This window comes from Terrapene carolina, unplaced genomic scaffold (genome assembly GCF_002925995.2).
Source record: "Terrapene carolina triunguis isolate 2854851 unplaced genomic scaffold, T_m_triunguis-2.0 Scaffold130, whole genome shotgun sequence".
NCBI lineage: Eukaryota > Metazoa > Chordata > Testudines > Emydidae > Terrapene > Terrapene triunguis.
Genome location: NW_020664481.1, coordinates 8,408,300 through 8,432,057, shown reverse-complemented (window position 1 = coordinate 8,432,057; position 23,758 = coordinate 8,408,300). Strand labels below are relative to the sequence as shown.

Sequence of the window (23,758 nt, the reverse complement as noted above, 5' to 3'; positions counted from 1 at the left end):
CTGGTGCCAATCCATAGACCAATCATTGAGAAACACTGGCCTAGTGGACAAGGCACTGCACTGGGACTCAGGAAACCTGGGTTCTACTCCCAACTCTGACACTGGCCTACTGGGTAATCTTCAAAAGGTCCTTTCACCTCTGTCTCTCAGTATCCCCAGTTTTAAAACCCTCCTTTGTCAAACCCTTTGGGATCTAATGATGCAAAGTGCCACATAATAGCTAAGTATCAATAGAAAAGTAAAATCTTTCAGCTATATTCATTCCCGAGTAAAGTATCAATCCTGTTTTAGAAGTGTATTAAGGATCATTTTTTAAAAAATGATACTATTAAAGAGCATAAGAGTATCAAAAATCTTTTCTTACCTGTCTGAAGTTGATTCAGTTGAATTTGTTGAGGAGCTGTAAGCATAATACGATTATGTGGTTGCCGCAATGCTACCATAGGGGTTTGTGTCAATGTTACCTGTGGAGGCCTTATCAATGCCCCTCCTTTTTGAGACTGTTGGATAACCTGCCAATAGGGGGAGAGGAAATAATGTTAAACTATTTGAGGAAAAATGATACAAAAGATGTTAATCAAATGGATAAACCAAATCCTTATGCCAACCTTTAGACTGGTGAACAGACATGTTTGAGCAAAACCAATTCAGAAGCAATACAATCTTAAAGTTTTTATTTTTAAACCATCTTTAGATATACCCCATTTCATGGAAAATGAACAGCCCGGTTGCTGCAGGTTACATTTCTTCTCTATAGGCAAAAGATATTTAGGGTCAAATGGTCAGCTAAAGTCTCTAAATTTCCATGTACATGTTCAGATTTGGCTTAAAGTAGCTGAAAATTTGACCCTTAGATTAAAAACCTGACTTTAAAACAGTTATTCATGTCGACCTTTCAGAATCACTGTCTCCTTCTCAAAAATAGATGGGAAAACATTTCAAGTGGTGGATTCATGAACTGAAGACAAGTTTAACAGGAAGCTTCTCTTTTTAGCCCACCTGCTAACTGCAACCTGTCAATGCTACCATAGAACGCTATACTAAAGAAAGTGATTTAGCATGAAAGAGCTTTCTTGTTGCAACTAGGATTCTTCAGTTTTCAGCAATCCTTTACTACCAAACTGCCACAAAAAGATAGTTTACAAACTCCTTCCAGACCCAAGTTCGTAACTTCCATAATGCTGTGACTCTGGCTTTAGCTTTGCCCCTATATGTCCTTCAGTTACTGAACATATAGTTGCTTGACTTACAAGAAGTCAGACAAGTATTAAGGACTAAATGAGCAATTTAGCCTTCTCTTCTGTAAGCTACAAATGCCTTAACAGAAAGCCAACACACCAGGTTATACGTTAGTCAGACTGAACCTATCTGCCACTAAATATTTCTTTCAAGACAGTATCCTAACACTATTTTTTACTGGATTGTTACACGCAACTCCCCTTTAGATTTGTTATTGAAAATTCTGAATAGCAAAGACCTTATAATGTATCGAGTGAAGGTCTAATACCTGGGAACTTACAAGTCTTACCTAGTCCTACCATAAATTTGCTATTAACCTTCAACAAGTCATTTAACATCACTATGCCTCAGTTTTCTGGTGTGTAAAACTAGTTATAATCAAATTTACTTCCTTGTCAGTTCTGAGGATTACTTAATTTAAGAAATCTCTTTGAAAATGTGAAGTGCCAGGCATTTAAGTCAGACCTTTTTTGAACAGAGGAAAACCAGTTATTTAAATGGAGAGAGTATAGTAGGATCAAAGATTCTTCTCTTGCACAACAAATCTATAGTCCTCTGGATGAACTCTAGGAGTTTACCATTTTCTGCTGTAAGGAAGTTTGGACTACAAGCTAACAGAGTTGGAGGCAGATCATTAGTTGAGGGACATATTTGCTGAAAATACTGGTTCTGATCAGAGTGCGATACCCCAATTTTGCAATCTGCCTCTTAGGAATCTTAGGAATTAAACAGTGAGAAAGCCATCTATACATTCCAAAATTCTTGTCATGAATACTAGCTGTCAGATTTACACCAGGAATCTTTACAATTACAGTTCTTGCATCAGACTTGAAAGTCCAAAACCTCCTCTGGAGTGAGAAGTGTTGAATTTTGGATTTGATTCACATACTGGTTCTAAAGTTATTTCATAATATGCATTTAGTTATACCATATATGATTGCTAATTTTGACAATACACCAACAACTTGGTAGATAAAGATAGAATGTCTATGACCTGGTTAGGATGGTAGGTCCAGCCTATTTTTTAATTTTCCACCCGTCTATGAAAATATTAGTAGAGTCTAAAACATCCATATGGAGTTATTTCCTATTCCTAGAACCACCCATAATCTTTCCTTTTTCTGAGTGTAGTTAGTTGACAGCAAGAGATGCTTTTGGTATTCTAACTAACATCTGAAAGAAGTAGTTTCCTATTTGTTAAGATGAAGTTGCTATAGCTTCCACCTTCCCAAAAAAGAGCCTAGAGCACAAAAAGCAAAGTGGATTTTAAATCAGAAGGCATCACCATCATCAAATGAAAATTTTTGAGAATGATGGCCTATCATGGCCCTCTCCAGAGACTTTGGTTAAGTATCAAATCTACTGCCACTGATCCACAGAATAGCTTCTAAAAATTCAATCATATCTTAAGAAACACTGCAAAAGCACCCCATGTAGATAATTAGTTTCACGTTTCTTTTGTTAGCTGTGCTCAAGTCCTCCACAAGTTATCCCGCACTGCCACATATTGGTGTGAAGACCACACAACAGATATGCACATATATTCTAGTAAACTAGTAATTGTTTCATCCTAGTAAATATGGTCAGTATCTCATTAAACAAAAGAAGAAAATAATTCACAGATTATGCTTAATTTCCATTATGCTTTCCCAGACTGTCCAGATAGGTCATAGTGAATCATAGAAATGTAGGCCTGGAAGGGACCTTGAAAAGTCATCAAGTCCAGTGCCCTGCACTGAGACAGGATGAATTCATTTGTCTAAGGAAATAAACAAATAATGCCTTTATACAAAGATGCTATCAGTATTACCATTTCTGCCCCCCACCCTCAATCCCTCAAATTCTGGACAGAAGTAGATTCTAAACAGACATCACAATAAATATCAATACTGGCCAATACACTACTAAATATAAATGATCTATATAAATAATCTGCAAACCCAACTGGAAAAGCAACCATATATACAAAACAATGCTTTGCTGCCTTAAGGAGAAGAGATTCTACATCACCAGATTTTGTTTCTTCGTATTCTGCTTTCACTAGTATTATCTGTACGTACATTCCAGTAAACTGACCAAAGCAAAGAAGAGGAAGCATGGCCTTGTCAGTGTTAATGTGGACCGGGCCTGGAGACCTCCAGATTCTTGCTCTGCCACAAAACTTCTTGTGTGACCTTAGGCAAAATCTCAATCTCTCTGGGTACGTTTACACAGCCTGCGAGAGCAAGTGTCCCAGCCCAGTTTGACAGACTTGGGCTAGTGGGGCTCACGGTAGCACCGTAAAAATAGCTATGTAGACAGCACTTTGAAGTTTCAGCTTAGAGCCCGAGAACCAGCCTAACCCGCAACTTCGAAGTGCTGTCTACACAGCTATTTTTAAAGCACTAACACAAGGCCCACAAGCACAGAGTCTGTCAAACCAGAGGAGGCACGCTCCCACGGGCTGTGTAGACGTACCCTCTATGCCTCAGTTCTCCAGCTGCAAAATGGAGATAATAATACCTCCCTACATCACAGAAGTATTGCGAAGATAATATTTTATCACTGTAATCATACTACGGTGATAAGTGCCATGTTAGTACCCAAAATAGATGTGAATGCTTTTGTATTTTCTATGGACAATTCAAAGTTTAACATGGACATGTGGCAAACTGGTCTATTGCAATATGTTGATCAAGTCCCTTAGAATGGTATCAATACTGTGTTATAATGGGCTTTAGTTTAAATGGAATATTAATATTCTTTCCTATCGCTGGTTAATACAAGCTACCAAATGATCTACATTCAAAAAAAAAAAAGCCACAAATTGTGTAACCTAGATTTTAAAAAACAAACACAAAAACATAAAAACCCCTACAATACTATTATATTATTACACACGCCTAAAAACGGGGTCACTTTTTGTTTAAAACAGTTCTAAGAATTTACGACCTGACTATGCAGTGATTTAAAAAAAAAAAGCCAACAGCAAATTCTTTCATTTTTAATAATTAGGAAATGATAGAGGACTTTAATCACTGCTGTATTTAAAATAAATACATTATTTTCTTCTTAGCAGTTACCTTCTTTAAATGTTCACAGAAAGGTCTCTGGCTGAGCTAAACTGTTAATTTAAGAAGAATAGTCATTATACTTCAAAAGCCAATAGATGATGCACTTCGGTTTACGTACCAGAGGTGTAGGTTGCCCTTGTTTGCCAACCCCAACTTGTGTAGGCTGAGTTAGACTAATTACAGGCTGTTGGAGAGTACTCGTTACAGTGGCAGTGGCCTTCCCCGCTGTGCGCTGAACTGAGCTGCTCAGCATCACTGCTGTCAGCGCGGTTGTTGCTTGCGTTGTGGGCTGCTGCTGTTGACTTTGCTGAATGAAAGCTGCCGAGTCTGGGGTTAACTGTCTCAAGGCAGGTAAACTCCTCTGAAGAAAAGAGAAGGAAAGAATTTACTTTCACATAACTAAGGTGAATTCTGGTTAAGTTAAAATTTTTCTGAGTACAAAAATCCTAGATCACCATGGAGCTCTAACAAGAATTATGCAGATATTATTTTAAATTTTTTTAAAAAGAATCAGTGCATTTAATCTCAGTCAAAAATGTGAGTCTGGTTTTACAGATAAAACATCGTATGTGTGACCCGAGGACCTCTGGATACCATCTAGCAGAAGACATGGGTACAAGGATCCCCTGGGTTCATCAAGAAAATGTCATGTAAAGTCTAATAAAACCCTGTGTCATACTGGCCATCATAATCATTGCAAGATGTATATATGGAAAATGTGAGAAGTTACGTATATATGCTGAAAATTATGTTCTCTAGGCCTTGAAGTTAAATGCAGACCATTCAACAGTAGCCTACCTTGAGACAAAATTCTCCAGATAGGAAGTGGGACACATCTCCTTGGTGGACCACTGTATGTCTCACAATGGAAGTCTATTAGCATATTGAGTCAAATGCTAACGAAAAGCTTGCAGAAACTTCAGAAGGAAATTAACAGGAAGAGTAAAACAGGGAATGTGGGAAATCCTGTTTTTCAGATGAAGATCAAAGGGCTAATATAGTGTATCTGGGGGCGCAAAAAGACACTTCCATTGGTGAAGACAAGCTGCCAGCAGGCTTGATCTGACAAAAGGGGCAATCTCAGCCATCCTGGTTGAAAATGCTGGGGAAAGGACTTTGGGTATCTTGTAGAAGACAGGAGATTGTCTTATAAGTTTAGGTTCCAGAAAGCTTGTTATATTTTGTTTTATATGTAACCATTTGTTTCCAATGTTTCCATCATTTAAATCTCTGTTCTTTGATAATAAGTTTATTCTTGTTTTCACTATAAATATAGATCCAGAGTTGAATCTTGCAAGCTAGTCTGTACTATTCCTTTGGGAGGAGAGGATCTGAGAATTCTGTGAGTATTCAGAGGAACAGGGGCTGAGCGTACCAAAGGGATGTTCTGAGCACTTAGGAGTCCATGTGTGCCCAATCACTTTCTGATACAGAGATAGCGAGGCCTGGAAGGTGGAGCATGTGTTTCCAGAGGCTGGTGGAGTCAGCATGAGGAAGTCTGGTCTGTGCTCAGGGCAGGTGGTAGCAAGGTACCGCCAACCCTGGATTAACAGGGTGACTTGCCCCAGGAGCTGGTGAGCCTGGAGCTAAACCAATCTGATTGAAAAATTGCCCCACCCAAGAGGAATGAAGTGATTCCTATGTAAAAAGGATCTAGGCTTAAAGTAGTAATAAAGCGCAGTTGGGGAAAGAGATGGACGGAAAGTCAGAGCAGGATAGAAAGCTCAGAGCAGGGAGGAAAGCTCTCTAGCAGGGAGGGAGCCTGACTAGACAGGAAAGAGACTGGGAGACCCAGACGGAAAGCAAGAAGCGTCAAGGTAGGAAGTGGCCCAGGAAAAACTGCAACACAAGTAAAGGAGCAGATGTCACTTTTCAGTACAGGGCCCTGGGCTGGAACCCAGAGCCAAAGGTGGGACTGGGTTCCCCTACCAGCCCCAGTGAAGGAGGCTGCAGGCTGAACCTCAACAGGCTGAGAAACAGCCCCAGAGAGGGCAGAAGGATCTGTTTTGTGTTAAGACAAAGGGGGTAAACTTAAGATGGTGACCCAACCAGAGGGCTGAGTCTCTGGATGCTGCTTGAAGATTTTAGAATCCTAAACCACAATTTTCCATTTGCTACATAGATCAGAGATTTCCTTATATATCAAAGGCAGGAAAAGGCTGTAATAACAACATTAAGTGCTTAGCTATGCAACCGTAAGAGACAGGAAATGCCAAAGTGAAAGTTGCACATGCAACCTTAACTCTGTCCCCCTTAAGCAGCCCTGGAAAGTAAATTTTCTTGTTTATCCATAAAACATAACAGCGCAAGTTTCCCCATACTGCTCCATCAGAGTGCTTCAAGCTTGTTCCTCGGAGTTCACTTCTAGGAATGAGAGAATCCAAGGCTGCCAATTGCTTGAAGGGTTTTGCACCGTGGAGAGATGAATGGCTTTGATCATTGAAAAAGAATATTTATGTTCCAGATTTCTCACAAAACTAACTTAGCCATTACAGTGGAACCTGTGCTCATTTAGTACAGTTAATAAAACATTGTGGGGGGGGGGGGGGGGGAGAATCTCAGGAGACTGGGAAACAAAACATGTATTTATGTATTTTAAAGGATCTTTTTAAAAATCTGATCAGGTAACAGTTAAAACATGCACACATACTGTTCCAGAAGAGCATCTTTCTCATTAAATTGATGTGCTCCTGCTCAGATGAGTAAGCACTGAAAGATAATAAAAGAATATGGGGCATATGAATTACCTTCAGGAAAGGCACAAGGTAAGGTTGAGGTGAAGAATTAAGTTCTCGGTACAGCCTACTGGTAAAATCTTCTGCTTCAATTTTTCCATCCTATGAAACAAAATAGATATTCAAATTCACCAAATAAATGAACTTTGGACAGTAAGGCCCACACCTATTTCTAAAGGTCCACTAATTTATTAAAGAGAAGTTGTCATTTCCATCATGCCTGGCTATTTTTATTTATCAAGAGTATTATGGTCATATACGTTTTGTAAAATCCAATTGTGAAGTACAAGTTACACCAGTCTCAGACAATTAATTAACCTAGGCAAGATCAAAAATTCCACAGCCCTGATTGATTTAGAGAGTGGAAACTGAATTGCAACATTACTTGAAAGTTTTAATATTATGAATAGATCCTAACACACAACTTTCCTTTTGGTCCCCAAAAAGCACATCCAGTTTTAAAATTCATAGGCTATACAATTATGCCAGGTACTCTACAAATACTAAAAATGTCATCTTTTTTAATATTGGTATGCAATGTTATTGTCCAAAAATACATCTATAAATAAGAAATTGTTAATTTTCATACTCAAATACAGCATACTAATGGGCCTTTAATTAAAAAATCCTTATACTTGTTAATACCATCTAAGATCAGTAAAACTTTTAGAATTTAAAACTCTAATTTAAATATTCACCATTCATAGTGCATTCTTTTTGCATTCCACTCATCTCATGACATTAGGCTAATCAGTTGCACATTCTAGTACACGGTTCTCAAACTTTTGTACTGGTGACCCCTTTCAAATAGCAAGCCTCTGAGTGCGACCCCCCCTTATAAATTAAAAACACATTTTTATATATTAAACACCACCATTATAATTGCTGGATGCAAAGCGGGGTTTGGGGTGGAGGCTGACAGCTCGCGACCCCCCATGTAATAACCTCGCAACCCCGAGGGGTCCCGACCCCCGGTTTAAGAACCCCTGTTCTAGTACAGTGGTATGATATCTGCATTACAAATGCTACAGGAAACTGTTGGATTTTAAAAAGTCCATTTTAATTCATAAGAAAAACCATATGCAGAATATCTATTCATCTTAGGTTTTATAAAAAACTGTTTTTCATAAAACTTAATTGTATTAATTAAATTTAGCCAGCATCTGATTGATCAGTACTTTTAATGAGCTTTTCTTACCAACAAGTTTTGTACTAGCTCTTTCACGTTAGCTGTAGTCTCTGAAGACTGTTTTCCAGATGAAGCCAGTTTTATTAATGTGGATAGAAAATTCTTGCATTTCTTCACATTCTCCATAGTTTCCTATTGGGGAGGGAAAAGAAAGTTAGGGAAGATAAGAGGAAGGCAAGATGTGCCTCTTCAGTTGGAAGTTTACCAGACATGCTCTTTTACATGACAGTTAAAAAAAAAAAAGGCAAAAAAGCAAGCAGCAAATAGTTTATTCCTACTAAAAAGTTCTGTCATATGGGAAGCACTGGTTTCAAAGCGACCTGGGGACTTCCAGTTCCTGCTGCCCTGAAATATGAAAGCATCACGCAGGTGATACTCTCAAAAGCAGGGTGCTTCCAAAGTGGTCGCATGCTCTAATGGTTGCTTACAAAGAAAGAACTCCTTTGGCTTATGACCTGATTGTGGTCTTGAGACGCAAGGTCCTCTGACCCCTTAGATCTTTCTGCTATAACCCCACAACACGCAGAATATTAGCCAAGATTTTACATACTAGATAGTGTGACGTGTATAATAAAATTGATAGAATGTTTGCAGGTGTGGCGCAATGAAACATTTTATATTTCATTGTTAAAACATAGTAATTTACAATGATGTTTGAAGTTGGTGTGCATATAAGATATTTGGGGAATGGAAGTCAAGACCACACCATGTAACCTCATGCTTAAATAGTGTATTATAATATGAGAAACAAGTAGGAATTGGTGATTATCTCCCTACAGAACAAAGGGCACTCCAGCTTGATTCTGTCTCTTATGCCATCACTCACTGCCTATCTTGAAGATATATGATACATATCTTGAACCAGTAATTCTTGAGTTCTAATCCTATTCCGACATTGAATAAATTGTCACAGCAAATGATTTGCCCACGTCCCAGACGGCAGTCAAAGTGCTTTGAAAAAGGAAGAGTTCTATATAAATGCTACATTACCAATCATAAAAAAGGTTGTTACAAATCAAAATTCAGCTCATACTTTTTTCTGCTAAATTTCATTATTTTCTATGAGACCAATAACTCAAGGGAAACTCAGTCTTGATTTGCTCCTTTCTCTGATAATGTTAATTTACTTACATGTATGTACAACAGGTGTATAATGAGAAGAGTAGCACAGAATTTTAAACATATGTAACCATGATCTTACTGTGGCAGCAGTAGAGGTTGCTGTTGCTCCTTGCACAGTTCTCTGAGTTCCAGTCTGTACAGCTGTCGCTGTACCTAATGCAGTTGTTTGTGCGGTACCACCCAGAACAATTTGAGGCTGTAGAGAATACAGACATGGGTTATCCCTTTTGGAGTGTGCGAAAATCTGTCTTTTTGTACCACATAACCAAAGGAGAAGGAATAACCAAATCACTGAACTATGGAACATCCTTCAAAGCTGCTACAAAAAACCCAAACTGGTACTGATACTAGCAGCCATCTGTCGCAGTTCAGAGAAAGAACCACCAGATGGCAGAACACGCTACATATTTAAAACTGAAAATACTGAAAGTTGATTAAAGAATGCATGATTTTTGGTTACAGGATAAAAGAAAGTACAACATTGAGCAAGAAAACATGCTCAAATCCCAAAAGCATTATTAAGCTAGTGCTGTATTTCTGCTACCTAGACATCCAAAGTTGTTTACCTGTTTCCCTCAACTGCCATTCCTCCTGAAAGGAGGATTTTGTTTTAGAAGGCATAATGGGTAAAGACTTCGCTCTCAGTTGTTTCTATTACCTTTTGGTTGAATAGCTGGAGAGAATAATTTTCTTCATAAAGTTATAAAAAACTCATTGAATATGCTTCTAAAATTAATCTAGCGCACAGAAAAATGCAAGGTTTTTTGTATATTTTTAATTTGAACATTCCTTTAAAAAAAAAATGGCTGCAGTGGTAGAACCCTTCACCCGGATTCTGAAATTTAGGGAGAACATGCAGAAAAGGGAGAAGAGCTCTTTTAAACAATTTAGTAGTTCCAAGCATTTTTTAAAAAACAGACAAAACACCAAACAATGCAGAAATAATGTCTTTAATCAAAGAACTAAAATTATAACTAGACCCTTCTTTCATGTACACTACTTGCCTGTTGGCTTTCAAGGTGTATTCCTAAACTACTGATGACAATCCCTTTGCATCAAGAAAATAACTGCACGTTAGGACTAGTTTTCAGCACTTGCATTAATAGCCCATTTATAAAAAGTTACTCTTCTGTACTATACAAGGTACACAAGAGAAGGCACTCGACTTTTCAAAGCAATGTTTCATTGTTTTTTGGGAGGAGGGGAAGGAGAGGATTACCCAATTTACACTGCTGTCAGGAAAAGAGAAGAATGAAGTGAAAACCATTGTGTGTTCACTCCAAAAGGCAATGAAGACAGAGTGAATTTGCTCATCCAGCACAAGAGTAGTGAAAATGAAGGAGGCACTATTGCATAAAAGAAGGCTCAAATCTGGAAAGGTCACTAGAGTCTTCCCCCTCAGTCTAGGCTAAAACTAGGTTAAAGGAGAACAAGAACTGTGCACTTGGTGCCCAGTGTAAAGAAGGGGAACACTTAAGAAAACCCTTCAATGATTCATCTGTTGCCAGCTTAAAGGGGAAAGAAAGCATGGAAAAATGAAGGTTAGGATGTAGTAATCAGATGGTATCAGCACTGCATACAACACTCCATCCCTACTTCCAGATGTTTTTGGTGGTGTGGTTAGAAAGTGTGGGTCACCCTGTTAGTCAGAACTGTACTTAGGACCGAGTCCCCCAACCCAAGTTGAGGAGGCACCATGAGACGTATTGAATCCCTGTGGATACATAAACCAAAAGCAGAAGAGCTGGAGGCAGGAAAAGATAAAGCAATGGTATGAAAAGGTTAGAGAGGAATTACAGGGGAGGAGGAAGTTTATAATAAGAACCCTCTAAAAAGCTTAAGCAGAGACAATAATGGATCTATAGTCCTGTAGCATCAAAGAGTGTTTCAAATCCAAAGAGAAATTTGTGTCTATTCCTTTGGAGGAAAGCATAGGAGGTACTTTAAACAAACACAGGACTTTCAAAAAGAAAGCTGACTTTGAAAGGAATGTTGCTGAGTAGCTGAAGTCCAAAATCTGACATAGTTTAAGATTATCAGACATTTTAGGGAGTGGAGAAAAGTGTCCTGGGTACTCTAAGTGGTCACCCAGAGATATTCCCAAACACTATTTTACTCCAAGTTATTTTAGCAATTCATAGTTTCATTGTTCATATGTATGTTTCTACAAACTCACCTGCACTACAGGAGCACGCTGTAATGTTGTTGTGGGCTGTACAGTTGTCTGAGCCTGAGACACCTGCTTGATTATAGTAGTTGGTGTCACCTGCCGTGCAATTATAGGCGTTCCAGGAGCCTACAAAAGAATCCAAACTATGTTAGAGTTTGAACATAGGAATTGCAATACAAGACCAGAGGAATGGTTCATCTAGTCCAGTACCCTGCCTCTGATAGCAGCCAGTAGAAGATACTTCAGAGGAAGGTGCAAGAAACCCCATAGTGAACTATTATGGAACAACCTGCCAATAGGATTTTTACCCTATTTAATGTAACCATGGTGGACTCGAACATAGAAATACCTAACCCTTGAAACAAAAAAATCATATTAAGCTCTTGGCCTCAATGATTTATTATGGCAATGAGCTCCATGGGTTAACTATGCATGGTCTAAAAGTATTTCTTTTAATTAGTTTTAAACTTACTTCCAGTCAACTGAAGTGAATATCAGTTTCAGTGAACAGTCAAAGTGTAACACATTAGGGTTGGGGCGCGGTGGTAGTGCTGTATGGTGAAGCTTGCACAACACTGCCTTGATCTATTACTGCCTAAAACCACATTATTAGTCCCTCACTTTCCTAATGACTAAATTCACAGACAAATATTTAAGGAAAATGATTCTTACTTATGTAAATTAATAAACTCACCGGCACTGTTGATATCTGTACTGGTGGTGCACTGGTAGGTGTTGCAGGACGAGGAGTCATGGTATTTTGGGGCTGGGATTGGGCATGTGCCTGTGCCTGTGCCTGCATTTGTGCCAAGGCTTGTTGAGGGATCATCAGTAACTGTCCATTTTCGCTACGCACAAGGACCATGCCTGTGAAAAAAGAAAGGGGTCAAGAAATATTCTGCACATGCAAGTGGCTACAGAACAAAAAGTGAGCAGCTCTAAGTATCGTTAAAAAGACCAACAAATTTGAAATTAGCATGTACACTGGAATGTATATCCAACTGCGAGTAGTCTGGATTTTCACAAAACTGATTTATAAAATTTTAGAGAGAGAAAGATTAAATATCCCCAACACTCATCATAAAATCTTGATTAAAACTAAAGAACATTTCTTTAGTAAGTCTAGCAAGTTATGGTACAATATTACATGCACATAATATACAATATCCATTCCACATAGCTAAGAGGTTAAAACTAGTAATCCTGAAAACATCTTACTTATTCTTTTCTGACTTTAAGATATTCACTTTTTGTGAAGTGCTTCAATTGAAAGAAAATCCTGCCAATAAACCAGATTCCCATTAGCCTGGCTTAAAAAAAGTTATCAGAAACAGTAACATTTCTCTAACTTCTAAATTAATTTTCCATAACAAATTTAGCAATGAAAATGGTTATAAAATCATAATCTCTCTCAAGTGCATCTGTAACAGATGGTACTGTGCTGCATTACACCCCAAAAGATAAATAAAATAGAGAGGGCAATGAGGCAGTCATTCCCCGTTCAGTCACATATCCAAACATTTAACCCAACTGGAGAGTTGTGGAGAACCAGACTGTAAGTGTTAGATTTTCAGATGGTAGCTGCTATGTTTGTTTTTGTAACCAGGGCCTGGGATATCTAACCAAAACATTTCCCAAGTGCTTATTAATTTTGTGTGCCGCAGTCAGGCCAACGGGAGCTGTAAGTCCTCAGCGTCTCTGAAGATGCCCAAGGAGTCAAGTTGGGGACCCAAAAATAGCGGCAAAACCCCCACACAACAAAACAAAACCAGTTAACATTTCTAAACATTTTGGCTTAAGTGAAAAACTGCACCTACATTTATTTGCACACACAAAAAAACAGAGGTGTTATTAGGACCAGAAAACTAAGGCCTGGTCTACACTAACCCCCCAATTCGAACTAAGGTACGCAACTTCAGCTACGTGAATAACGTAGCTGAAGTCGACATACCTTAGTTCGAACTTACCGCGGTTCAGACGCGGTCCATACGCGGCAGGCAGGCTCCCCCGTCGACTCCGCGGTACTCCTCTCGCCGAGCTGGAGTACCGCAGTCGACGGCGAGCACTTCCGGGATCGATTTATCGCGTCCAGACCAGACGCGATAAATCGAACCCGGAAGTTCGATTGCCAGCCGTCGAAATACCGCGTAAGTATAGACAAGCCCTAAGTCTTAGGCCTCGTCTACACTACAAAAGTTGGGTTGACATAAGCTGCCTTACATCAAGCTACCTAAAATGTAGCTCCCTACCAATAAATCGCCCACTACACCAACATAATAACTCTACCTCTGTGAAAGGTGTAGCACTTAAGTTGATTTAGTTAGGTCAATGCAGTGTCCATATAGACACCGCATTGTTTACATCACGTTGCTCCCTTTCAAGCTGTTCTGGCTGTCAGCACCCTACAATGACAGGGCTCAGACTGTCAGCACCTCACACTGACAGTGAAATCAGTGCAAGCACTCATGGTGAGTATACGCACTGCCAATAGGAGCATAGTATGGACACGCAGAAACAATTTAATTACTGTGGTGGCTGTACATTGACGTAATTTAAGTCAACTTTATTTTGTAGTGTAGACTCGGCCTTACGTGTCACTCAGCAAATAAGTTAGAGCATTCTAGATCTCCATCTACAGCTGAAGATCTGTTCTAAGGCACTTTTAGAAGAGGAGACTCTGAAATGGTCATGTTCTAGGTTGCTTTTCTAAACAATTCAACACATCTGTATATGGACAAAGATTTGTCATCATTTTCTTGGCATGTTTCCAATCTAGTGCTTTCAAACTATACACACTTGTTTAATTTCTCCACCAGATGACTTCAAAGATAAAGATGACATATTGAATTCAGACGGGTTTTCCCCTATATATCCTCACACTGCAATTTAAAAAAAAAAAAAAAAAAAAACCCACTGATCTCCAAGAGTTATGTAGTTACTCCTCTTTACAGAAGCAAATCAGCACAAAAAGAATTGAAGATAATTTACATCAACAAGGAGCCAATTTAAATGACGTCCCTTAACTAGTGTCCAGTTATGACTGCTGCACACAATGAGCAGTCACAAAGCATGAATATTTTAAGTGTATTTTTCTGAAGAGGAAAAATTACTAGTTTTTTCCACGACTATAAACTTGCAAATCATGGAGTTAATTGGATTTAGTTTCTACATCAAATTTAAAAGAAAAACATTGTCTAGCTAATCAATTAAAAGCAGCATAAAACCTTTCACTTGTGTCATAACTTATGTTGTATCCTGCTATGTTTATGCTTGTGGAGCTTAGAGAGATGGTAAAATAACTGCTAAACTTTCATGCAATATCTTATAAAAGCAACACTACTTCGGTACAGGAAATTTTGAATACTCAACCAGGTCAAATTCTCTGTTCACTTTAACTGCTGTCAGAACCTCCACTGAATTTTTCCTATCACCCTTTATATACAATACTGATCACTGCAAAAATGGACAATTTCAGAATGTTTTTGAATGAGTAGAAAAATGATACAATACAAACTTGTTCACATCCTCAATGAGTATTATTATGTATATATTCAAGTGTCACTACACAAACTGAACTTGACATTTTATTCCGGTGTGTAAATGTGAACTATTGGGCAACAAATCCATTTCACCCATTGCTTTGTCACATCTTACACTAACCAGATCTAGAAAGAAGCACTGAATCAGTATAGTTGAATAAGATTAAAACTGAAAATAATCAAACTCCTGCTGTGCTTTATAAACACACCAAGTGCCACGTTCAAGACAAATGCAGTGTCTTGTGACAAATTATGAAATTTAATTTTTTTTACCAACTAATAAGGCCAGATGAAACTATAAATCCTTCAGTGACAAAGGCCATTACCTTGCAAGTGCATGTGATGGACTTAGTTCTTAAAATTCACAACTTTTGAACTCCCTAGGTTTTTTGGCTCATCCAAAAAATATAAAATTAAGTTTAACTTCTGTTCCCCTCCCCCCAGAAAGAAAAACCGTGAGCGATTCCATCCAATAATAGGTCCTCTTGGCATTGCCCTACTAGTGCAAAGAGGGTTTAAAACAGCCCTAAAGGGGTGGTTGGTGATTGTCGCCTTGCATGGGGGGCTCTCTAGACAGTACACAGTCAACATAGCCAGCTCTATCCCACTTGTTCCAGGCCCCACCTCAGTATAGGGGCCATGCTCATTACATGGCTGGAGTGTGCTGTACTTTTATGGTCCTAGGCTGGCAGAACTGCACCTAGGACACCATTATGAATATTAGGGTTGGAAGGGACCTCAGGAGGTCATCTAGTCCAACCCCCTGCTCAAAGCAGGACCAATCCCCAACCAGATTTTTACCCCAGTTCCCTAAATGGCCCCCTCAAGGATTGAACTCACAACCCTGGGTTTAGCAGGCCAATGCTCAAACCACTGAGCTATCCCTTAATGTCAACTAGGGCTGTCAAGCGACTAAAAAAAATTAATCGCTATTAATCATGCAATTAAAAAAATTAACCGTGCGATTAATCGTACTGTTAATATTAGAACACTATTTATTTAAATATTTTTGGTTGTTTTCTACATTTTCAAATATATTGATTTCAATTACAACATAGAATACAAAGTGTACAGCGCTCATTTTATATTTATTTTTGATTACAAATATTTACACTGTAAAAAACTAAATAAATAGTATTTTTCAATTCACCTCAGTACTGTAGTGCAATCTCTGTCACGAAAGTTAAACTTACAAATGTAGAATTATGTACAAAAAAATAACTGCATTCAAAAATAAAACAATGTAAAATTTTAGAGCCTAGAAGTCCATTCAGTCCTACTTCTTGTTCAGCCAATCGCTCAGATAAACAAGTTTGTTTACATTTGCAGGAGATAATGCTGCCTGCTTCTGGTTCACAATGTCACCTGAAGGTGAGAACAGGCATTCGCATGGAATTGTTGTAGCCAGTGTCACAAGATATTTACATGCCAGATGCACTAAAGATTCATATGTCCCTTCATGCTTCAACCACCATTACAGAGGACATGCATCCATGATGAGGACGGGTTCTGCTCGATAACAATCCAAAGGCTGACACATGCTCATGTTCATCATCTGAGTCAGATGCCACCAACAAAAGGTTGATTTTCTTTTTTGGTGGTTCGGGTTCTGTAGTTTCCGCATCGGAGTGTTGCTCTTTTAAGACTTCTAAAAGCATGCTCCACACCTCGTCCCTCTCAGATTTTGAAAGGCACTTCAGATTCTTAAACCTTGGGTCAAGTGCTGTAGCTATCTTTAGAATCTCACATTGGTACCTTCTTTGCATTTTGTCAAATCTGCAGCGAAAGTGTTCTTAAAACGAACAACATGTACTGAGTCTTCATCCGAGACTACTAGAACATGACATATGGCAGAATGCGGGTAAAACAGAGCCGAAAACATATAATTCTCCCCCAAGGAGTTCAGTCACAAATTTAATTAACGCATAACTTTTTTAACAAGCGTCATCAGCATGTCCTCTGGAATGGTGGCCGAAGGATGAAGGGACATATGAATGTTTAGCATATCTTGTAGCCAGTAGAGCATGGTATTTACTTGCCAAAGTCCCATGCAAACACCTGTTCTCATTTTCTGGTGACATTGTAAATAAGAAGTGGGCAACATTATCTCCCATAAACGTAAACAAACTTGTTTGTCTTAGTGATTGACTGAACAAGAAGTAGGACTGAGTGGACTTGTAGGCTCTAAAGTTTTACATTGTTTTGTTTGAGTGCAGTTACGTAACAACAACAAAAAAATCTACATTTGTAAATTGCACTTTCACGATAAAGAGATTGCACTAGCAGGGGTTCTCAAACTGGGGGTCGGGACCGCTCAGGGGGTCGCGAGGTTATTACATAGGGGATAGCGAGCTGTCAGCCTCCAACCCCAAACCCCGCTTTGTCTCCAGCATTTATAATGGTGTTAGATATATAAACAAGTGTTTTTAATTTATAAGGGGGGGGGGTCACACTCAGAGGCTTGCTATGTGAAAGGGGTCACCAGTACAACAGTTTGAGAATCACTACACTAAGTACTTGTATGAAGTGAATTGAAAAATACTATTTTTTTTATCATTTTTACAGTGCAAATATTTGTAATCAAAAGTGAGCAGTATACACTTTGTATTCTGTGTTGTAATTTAAATCAATATATTTGAAAATGTAGAAAAACATCCAAAAATATTTAATACATTTCAATTGGTATTCTATTGTTTAACAGTGTGATTAAAACTGCGATTAATTTTTTTAATCACGATTCATTTTTTTTTTTAGTTAATCGCATGAGCTAACTGCGATTAATCGACAGCCCTACTGTCAACCTAAGTCAGAACATCCTTAAGACTCCTCTGTTTCACACTCCCAAGACTGGAGGTGGTGAAAGAAGGGAGGGAGAGACAAAGACAGCAAATGGAGCTCTGGTTCACCTGAAGATCAAGCCCATTAAGTATAATTCCTTGTTCTGAGAGCTAACAAGCAGCAGAATTGGAACATGCATATGTATTATATAGAATATCTATACTAACTGCCTGAAACTGACAGTTGTGACGCATACTGCAAACAGGCAACAGAATGCATACCAAGAAAGTTTGACTTCTGGCATCATGAAGGCAAAAATAAATTTTAGGCACAATTTGTATAAAAGGCTAGAAATTGACATTTGGCAATTAAAACCTTGAACCTGAACAATGGAGAAGCACTATCTCTTCTATTACAGTCCATCCTACCTGGCTGTTGAAAGCTTGATCCTTAACTGCAAATTCAAAGGGCTTGTTTATGTAACAATATAAATTATTTTAATATAGTTTTTGAATTAGTTTAATATAGTTTATCTTTTTAAAATAATTCAAATAACCTTACTGGTCTAAAGTTAGTGTGTTGATCTAGTTGGTAGATAGTTACTCCAGAGAAAGACATACTGTGGTATTGATACAAGTTAAGCCTCCTTGTATCTGGGTTATTACAGGATTATTTATAAATTGTCCTGTTCATCTATGGTGCTATAAAAATTAATAATGTTAATATTAACAAATTACAGAGACAGCCTGTGTCAGCATAAGACTAGAAAAATATTGTAAGATGAATCAGGGTTGTAACCTTGCTACAATCCTATACTAAAATCTAAGTGTCTGAAATTGCTCAGAAATTAAAAATAGCTTGTTAGTATTTTAATAATTTATGAAAATATACAAAATTATTCAAAGAAGTTTCAAAGAAAAAACTTTTAGTGTGGAAATCTTAGCCACCAAATAAAGTCAATCAGTAATACAACGCTAGCATACCTAGTGTTTATATGGAGTCTAGACTAAGAGAAAAGTGTGGGTTTTTTTTCCCAATTGAACTAGCTTAACTCATCAAAACAGGACCCTAGTTATTATAACTTGATAAAAATCAAGCTGAAGGTGTAAAACTGTGTCTACATAAGTGTAGAGTGCAGTTTTCAATCAAGTTAAATTGACTCAACAGAGCAAGCTTAATTGGAAAAAAAACACACAACCTTTTCTAGGTTAGCCAGAGTCCATGTTAGTCTAAACTAAGGACACGTCTACACTATATCGCCACAGCTGTAGTACCATAGCATATGTGCTTCCTATCAACATCAAAGGAAGGAGTTTTTCCATCAACGTAGTTAATCCATGTCTCTGACAGGAGGTAACTATGTCAACAAAAGAATGCCATCTACATTTGAGGTTAGGTCGATCTAACTACAGCACCCGGGCACAACATTTTTCACACCCTGGGTGACATAACTGTTCAGTCTAATTTGAGTATAGACCAGATTTAAGAAAAACTACTTTATAAGCAATCACCACAAAGGGCTAACAGCCACATGCATGTGAGAACAAAGCAGAGGTGGGGAACAACAGCATTCTGAATTACACAAGGAATACAAAGTCATCATCAAAAACCATAATGTTCAGGAACAGAGACGAACACATCCCTAAATGAATAAACGAATGGAGAAGGCCAGAGATAAGTTTAAAAAAAAAATTGGGGGGGAAGGGGACAGAGAGTGAGTTAAGAAATGACGGACTGAAGAATGACTGAATAAACTTGAGCCAATAATGGAGTGGTGTCCAAATTTTACTTGCAAAGCCAAGGTGTTTCACTATGGTCTCTTCTACAGCATGACTTGACAGCACTACACAGAGCGGCATAATGGATGAACATTCAATGTAGTGAATCAGAGAAAGGACAGAGTTACTAGAAAACTTCCCAGAGAAACAGCGGCAGTAGGGACCTGCCACTGTGGCAATCCAGGTTGTCCCACAGAACCCTCATTTCTTCGTCCTATGACTGACCAGCTTGTGCTGGTGGCCATGATGTTTGTTTGCATCTTTTTCCCCTCTGAGCTTTTTTCCTTCAAGACCTTGGCTCAACATTTGCCAAAAAGCCAGGCATCTATATTGTAAGACAAGCTAAGTTGTACACAGTAGGTGTGCACTTTGAAGTTGCTGTTGGAACAATTTACCCACTGCCAGTGTTGATCGGGGCCTAATCCCAGCCTGTCATAGGTGAATGTGTAAAGACTGTCCTCCTATCAGAGGTAAGCCAAGCTAGTAGGAGGAAGAAAAAAAAAATGGAAGTCTGCCTCATAAGGAAGAAGCCTGAGGGAAGTTCAGAGGAACCTCTGCTTCTGATCATGGAGGCAGAAGATCAGAAATATGACAGCAGTTCAGTAGGTACACTATCAGAGAGCACTGTCAAACAAGGTACAAGGCTAACCTTCTGCTCTGCCCACAACACTTGAAACCCAACAGTTTTCCTGATAAAGCAGTGGATTTCCATAAAAGAGAACCCCACACACACTAAGGTCAATAGGTATTTTGGACTCTCCAAGAAGGATTGAGCCCACAGTTTGTAAGGTGCTTGGGATTCTTTTCAACAAGAGGCACTAAACCATTTATAATAGTATTTATACTAATCGGACTCAATCCAAGTCTGAAATCCATAACATTAAGGAGGAATGACGACAACTTTCTAGTATCCTGATATTATAATCACAACCTTTATTGGCATTACTGACAAAAATCAGAAAGGTCCCCTTGCTAGCTGTAACTCATTTTGTGCCTTAGCCTAAGAGACAATAAGAGGTTCTTTAGATACATTAGGTACAAGACTAGGTTCAACGGTGGCTTAGAAGAACTGTCATCGCTTGGCTAGACGACTAACACAAGTTAAATAAATAGGTACAAGAGAAAGATGAAGGAAAGTGTAGGTCCCTATATTTAGTGGGGGAAAGAGCTAATAACTGACGACATCAAGAAAGCTAAGGAGTTTGACTATTTTGCTTCAGTCTTCACTAAAAAGGTTAATGGCAGTGGTTCTCAAACTTTTGTACTGGTGACCCTTTCAAATAGCAAGCCTCTGTGTACGACCCCCCTTTTAAATTAAAAACACTTCTTTACATATTTAACCCCATTATAAATGCTGGAGGCAAAGTGGGGTTTAGGGTGGAGGGTGACAGCTCACGACCCCCCATGTAATAACCTCGTGACCCCCTGAGGGGTCCCGACCCCCAGTTTGAGAACTCCTGGTTAATGGTGACCACATACTCAATACAATTAACATTAACAAGAGGCAAGGAACTCAAGCCACAGTAGGGAAAGAACAGATTGATGACCTGAATTCATCTACCTTATCTAAATATTCTTTAGAGTAGAATGAAATTCATCCTAGAATACTTAAAGAGCTAGCTGAAACAATCTTGGAATGGTTAGCAGTCACCTGCAAGAATTCTTGGAGAATGGGTGAGGTCCCAGAGGACTGGAGAAGGGAAAACCTAGTACCTATCTTTAAAAAGGGAAATAAAGAGGACCGAGGGACTTATAGACCAGTCAGCCTAATTTCAACACCTGGAAAGATATTGGAACAAATTATTACACAATCAATTTGTAAGCACCTTGAGAATCATAGGGTCATAAGGGGCAGCCAGCACGGATTTGCCAACAAATCGTTCCACGTAAACCTAATGTCCTTCTTGACATGATTATTGACCTAATGGGAAGTGGGGGAAGCAGCAGACATGATATCTTGAATTTTAGTAAGACTTGACACAATCCCACATGACATTCTCAAACAATCTAGATGAAATTACTAGAAGGTTAGTGCATTACTGGTTGAAAGACCATACTCAAAGAATAGTTAATCAATGGCTTGCTGTCAAATTGAGAGGGCATATCCACTGGGATCCCACATGGGTCAGTCCTGAGTCTGGTACTATTCAATATTTTGATTAATGACTTTTGAGAATTGAGTGGAGAATATGCTTATAAAATTTGCAGAGAACACCAAGCTGGGTGGAGTTACAAGCACTTTGGAGGACGAGATTAGAATTCAAAATGACCTTGACAAATAAGGAGAATTGGACTGAATTCAACAAAATGAAATTCAACCAGGACAAGTGAAAGTACTACACTTAGGAAGTAAAAAAATCAAATGCATAACTATAAAAAGAGGAATAACTGGCTATGTGAAAGTATTGCTGAAGAGGATCTAGGAATTATAAATGGATCACAAATTGAATGAGCCAATAATGTTATGCAGTTGTGAAAAAGACTAATGGCATTCTGTGGCGTATTAACAGGAGAGTTGTAAGATGCAGGAGATAACTCAGCACTGGTGAGGCCTCAGCTGGACCAGTTTGTCCAATTGTGGGCACCACTTTTTAGGAAAGATGTGGGGAAATTGGAGAGTCCAGAGGAGAGCTACAAAAATGATAAAAGGTTTAGAAAACTTGACCTATGAGAAAAGGTTAAAAAACTGTGCATGTTTAGTCTTGAGAAAAGAAGACTGAGGTGGGTGCCCTGATAATAGTCTTCAAATATGTAAAGGGTTGTTATAAAGAGGACAGGGACTCAATTGTTCTCCATGTCCACTGTAGGTAGGACAGAAGGTGATGGGCTTGATCTGCTGTAAAGGAGAGGGAGGTTAGATATTAGGAAATCTTTCTAACTATAAAGGTAGTTAAACTCCAGAATAGGCTTCCAAGCGAGGCTGTGAAATCCCCATCATTGGAGGCCTTTAAGAACAGGTTTGACAAACACCTGTCAGGGATAGCTTATGTTTACTTGATCCTGCCTCAGTGCAGGGAGCTAGACTTGTTGACCTTTTGAGGTCCCTTCCAGCCCTACATTTCTATTTTAAAATGGAAGAGTACCATGACTTTTAAACAGCTTAAATGAATAACTGCCTTTGATTTCTATTCACAGAGGAACAGATGGGGAAAAATAGTTTTTAAAGCTACATCTCTGGCCAATCTTAAAAAAAGTCAGAAGGACAAGATAGTGTAGAGAACCCACACAAATTTCATATTAAAAAACAAGTCTTGCTCTCAAGCACTAATTATGACATAAAACTGGATCCGTTATATTACCAAAGCCTCACAAAACAAACATCTGACCACTAGACTGTTACTGCAAAAAAATACCACTGAATTAGTTAAACATGTAGTCCACAACTCATATTCTCCTGCTGTCAAACCTATCCAGCTACACACATCAGAGTAAAACTAACAAGTACCTGGAATTAGATCAGGGTCCTGCTAAGGAGTCATATGGAATGGGGCAATTTAATGTTAAAATAACTATTCATACTCAATACACTTAATGTGCCAGTCCTATCATTCTTTTAGGGATATACGTCTTCTACAGAGGATCCTCCTTTTAAAAAATTAAGACTTTTGTAGAACTTACACTATTCCCCTGGTTGAAATTTTGGGCAAAGGACTTCAAAGTCCTGTGTGCTTTGCTGCAAAAAAGTCTGGAGTCTTCCAAAAATCTATGGGGTGAAAGAACAGTGACAAAGATTTCATGAAGTTTTATGGGGAGGGTCTTTTCCCCATGTCACCCAGCTCCAGTCAAAATAAGAAGTTACTTTCAGAGTTCAGAAATGGTCTGACACCCGTGCAAAATGGCTTAAAAGGAGATTTCATCAGATCTCAGAGGACAAAGTTAAGATTCCATTGGTTTGTTTTCTTAGTCATCTGATTAGTACTGAAAGGAGCAAAGCCTGGCTACTTCTGTAAAGAACTCATGAAATAAAAGGATAAACAACAAAGATGTCGCTTAATTATTTGATGTGTCCAAGACTGTGCACAGGAACTTGAAAACAGTTGAGACATAACTGTTTTCTAAACATGAAAAGAGCATGCTCTATATTTGACAGGAAGGTCTACAAAATAATTTGTTCGTCCCTACTGCACCACCTAGAATATTTAGATAAGGTAGATG

The 23,758-nt window shown here is 38.6% G+C and overlaps 1 protein-coding gene across 1 annotated transcript in view; it reads right to left on the bottom strand.

Annotated features, from left to right (window-relative positions):
- Positions 1 to 23,758, bottom strand: part of TAF4 (TATA-box binding protein associated factor 4) — a 66,092-nt gene that overhangs the window by 26,008 nt on the left and 16,326 nt on the right. Inside the window, exons 3-9 of the mRNA XM_024199032.2 lie at positions 12,203 to 12,375; positions 11,515 to 11,634; positions 9,418 to 9,534; positions 8,226 to 8,348; positions 7,040 to 7,129; positions 4,411 to 4,653; positions 365 to 512 (exon numbers count right to left, since the gene is read on the bottom strand). Of these exons, the coding sequence (XP_024054800.2) occupies positions 365 to 512; positions 4,411 to 4,653; positions 7,040 to 7,129; positions 8,226 to 8,348; positions 9,418 to 9,534; positions 11,515 to 11,634; positions 12,203 to 12,375 (1,014 nt within the window). The remainder of the gene's footprint in view (positions 1 to 364; positions 513 to 4,410; positions 4,654 to 7,039; positions 7,130 to 8,225; positions 8,349 to 9,417; positions 9,535 to 11,514; positions 11,635 to 12,202; positions 12,376 to 23,758) is intronic.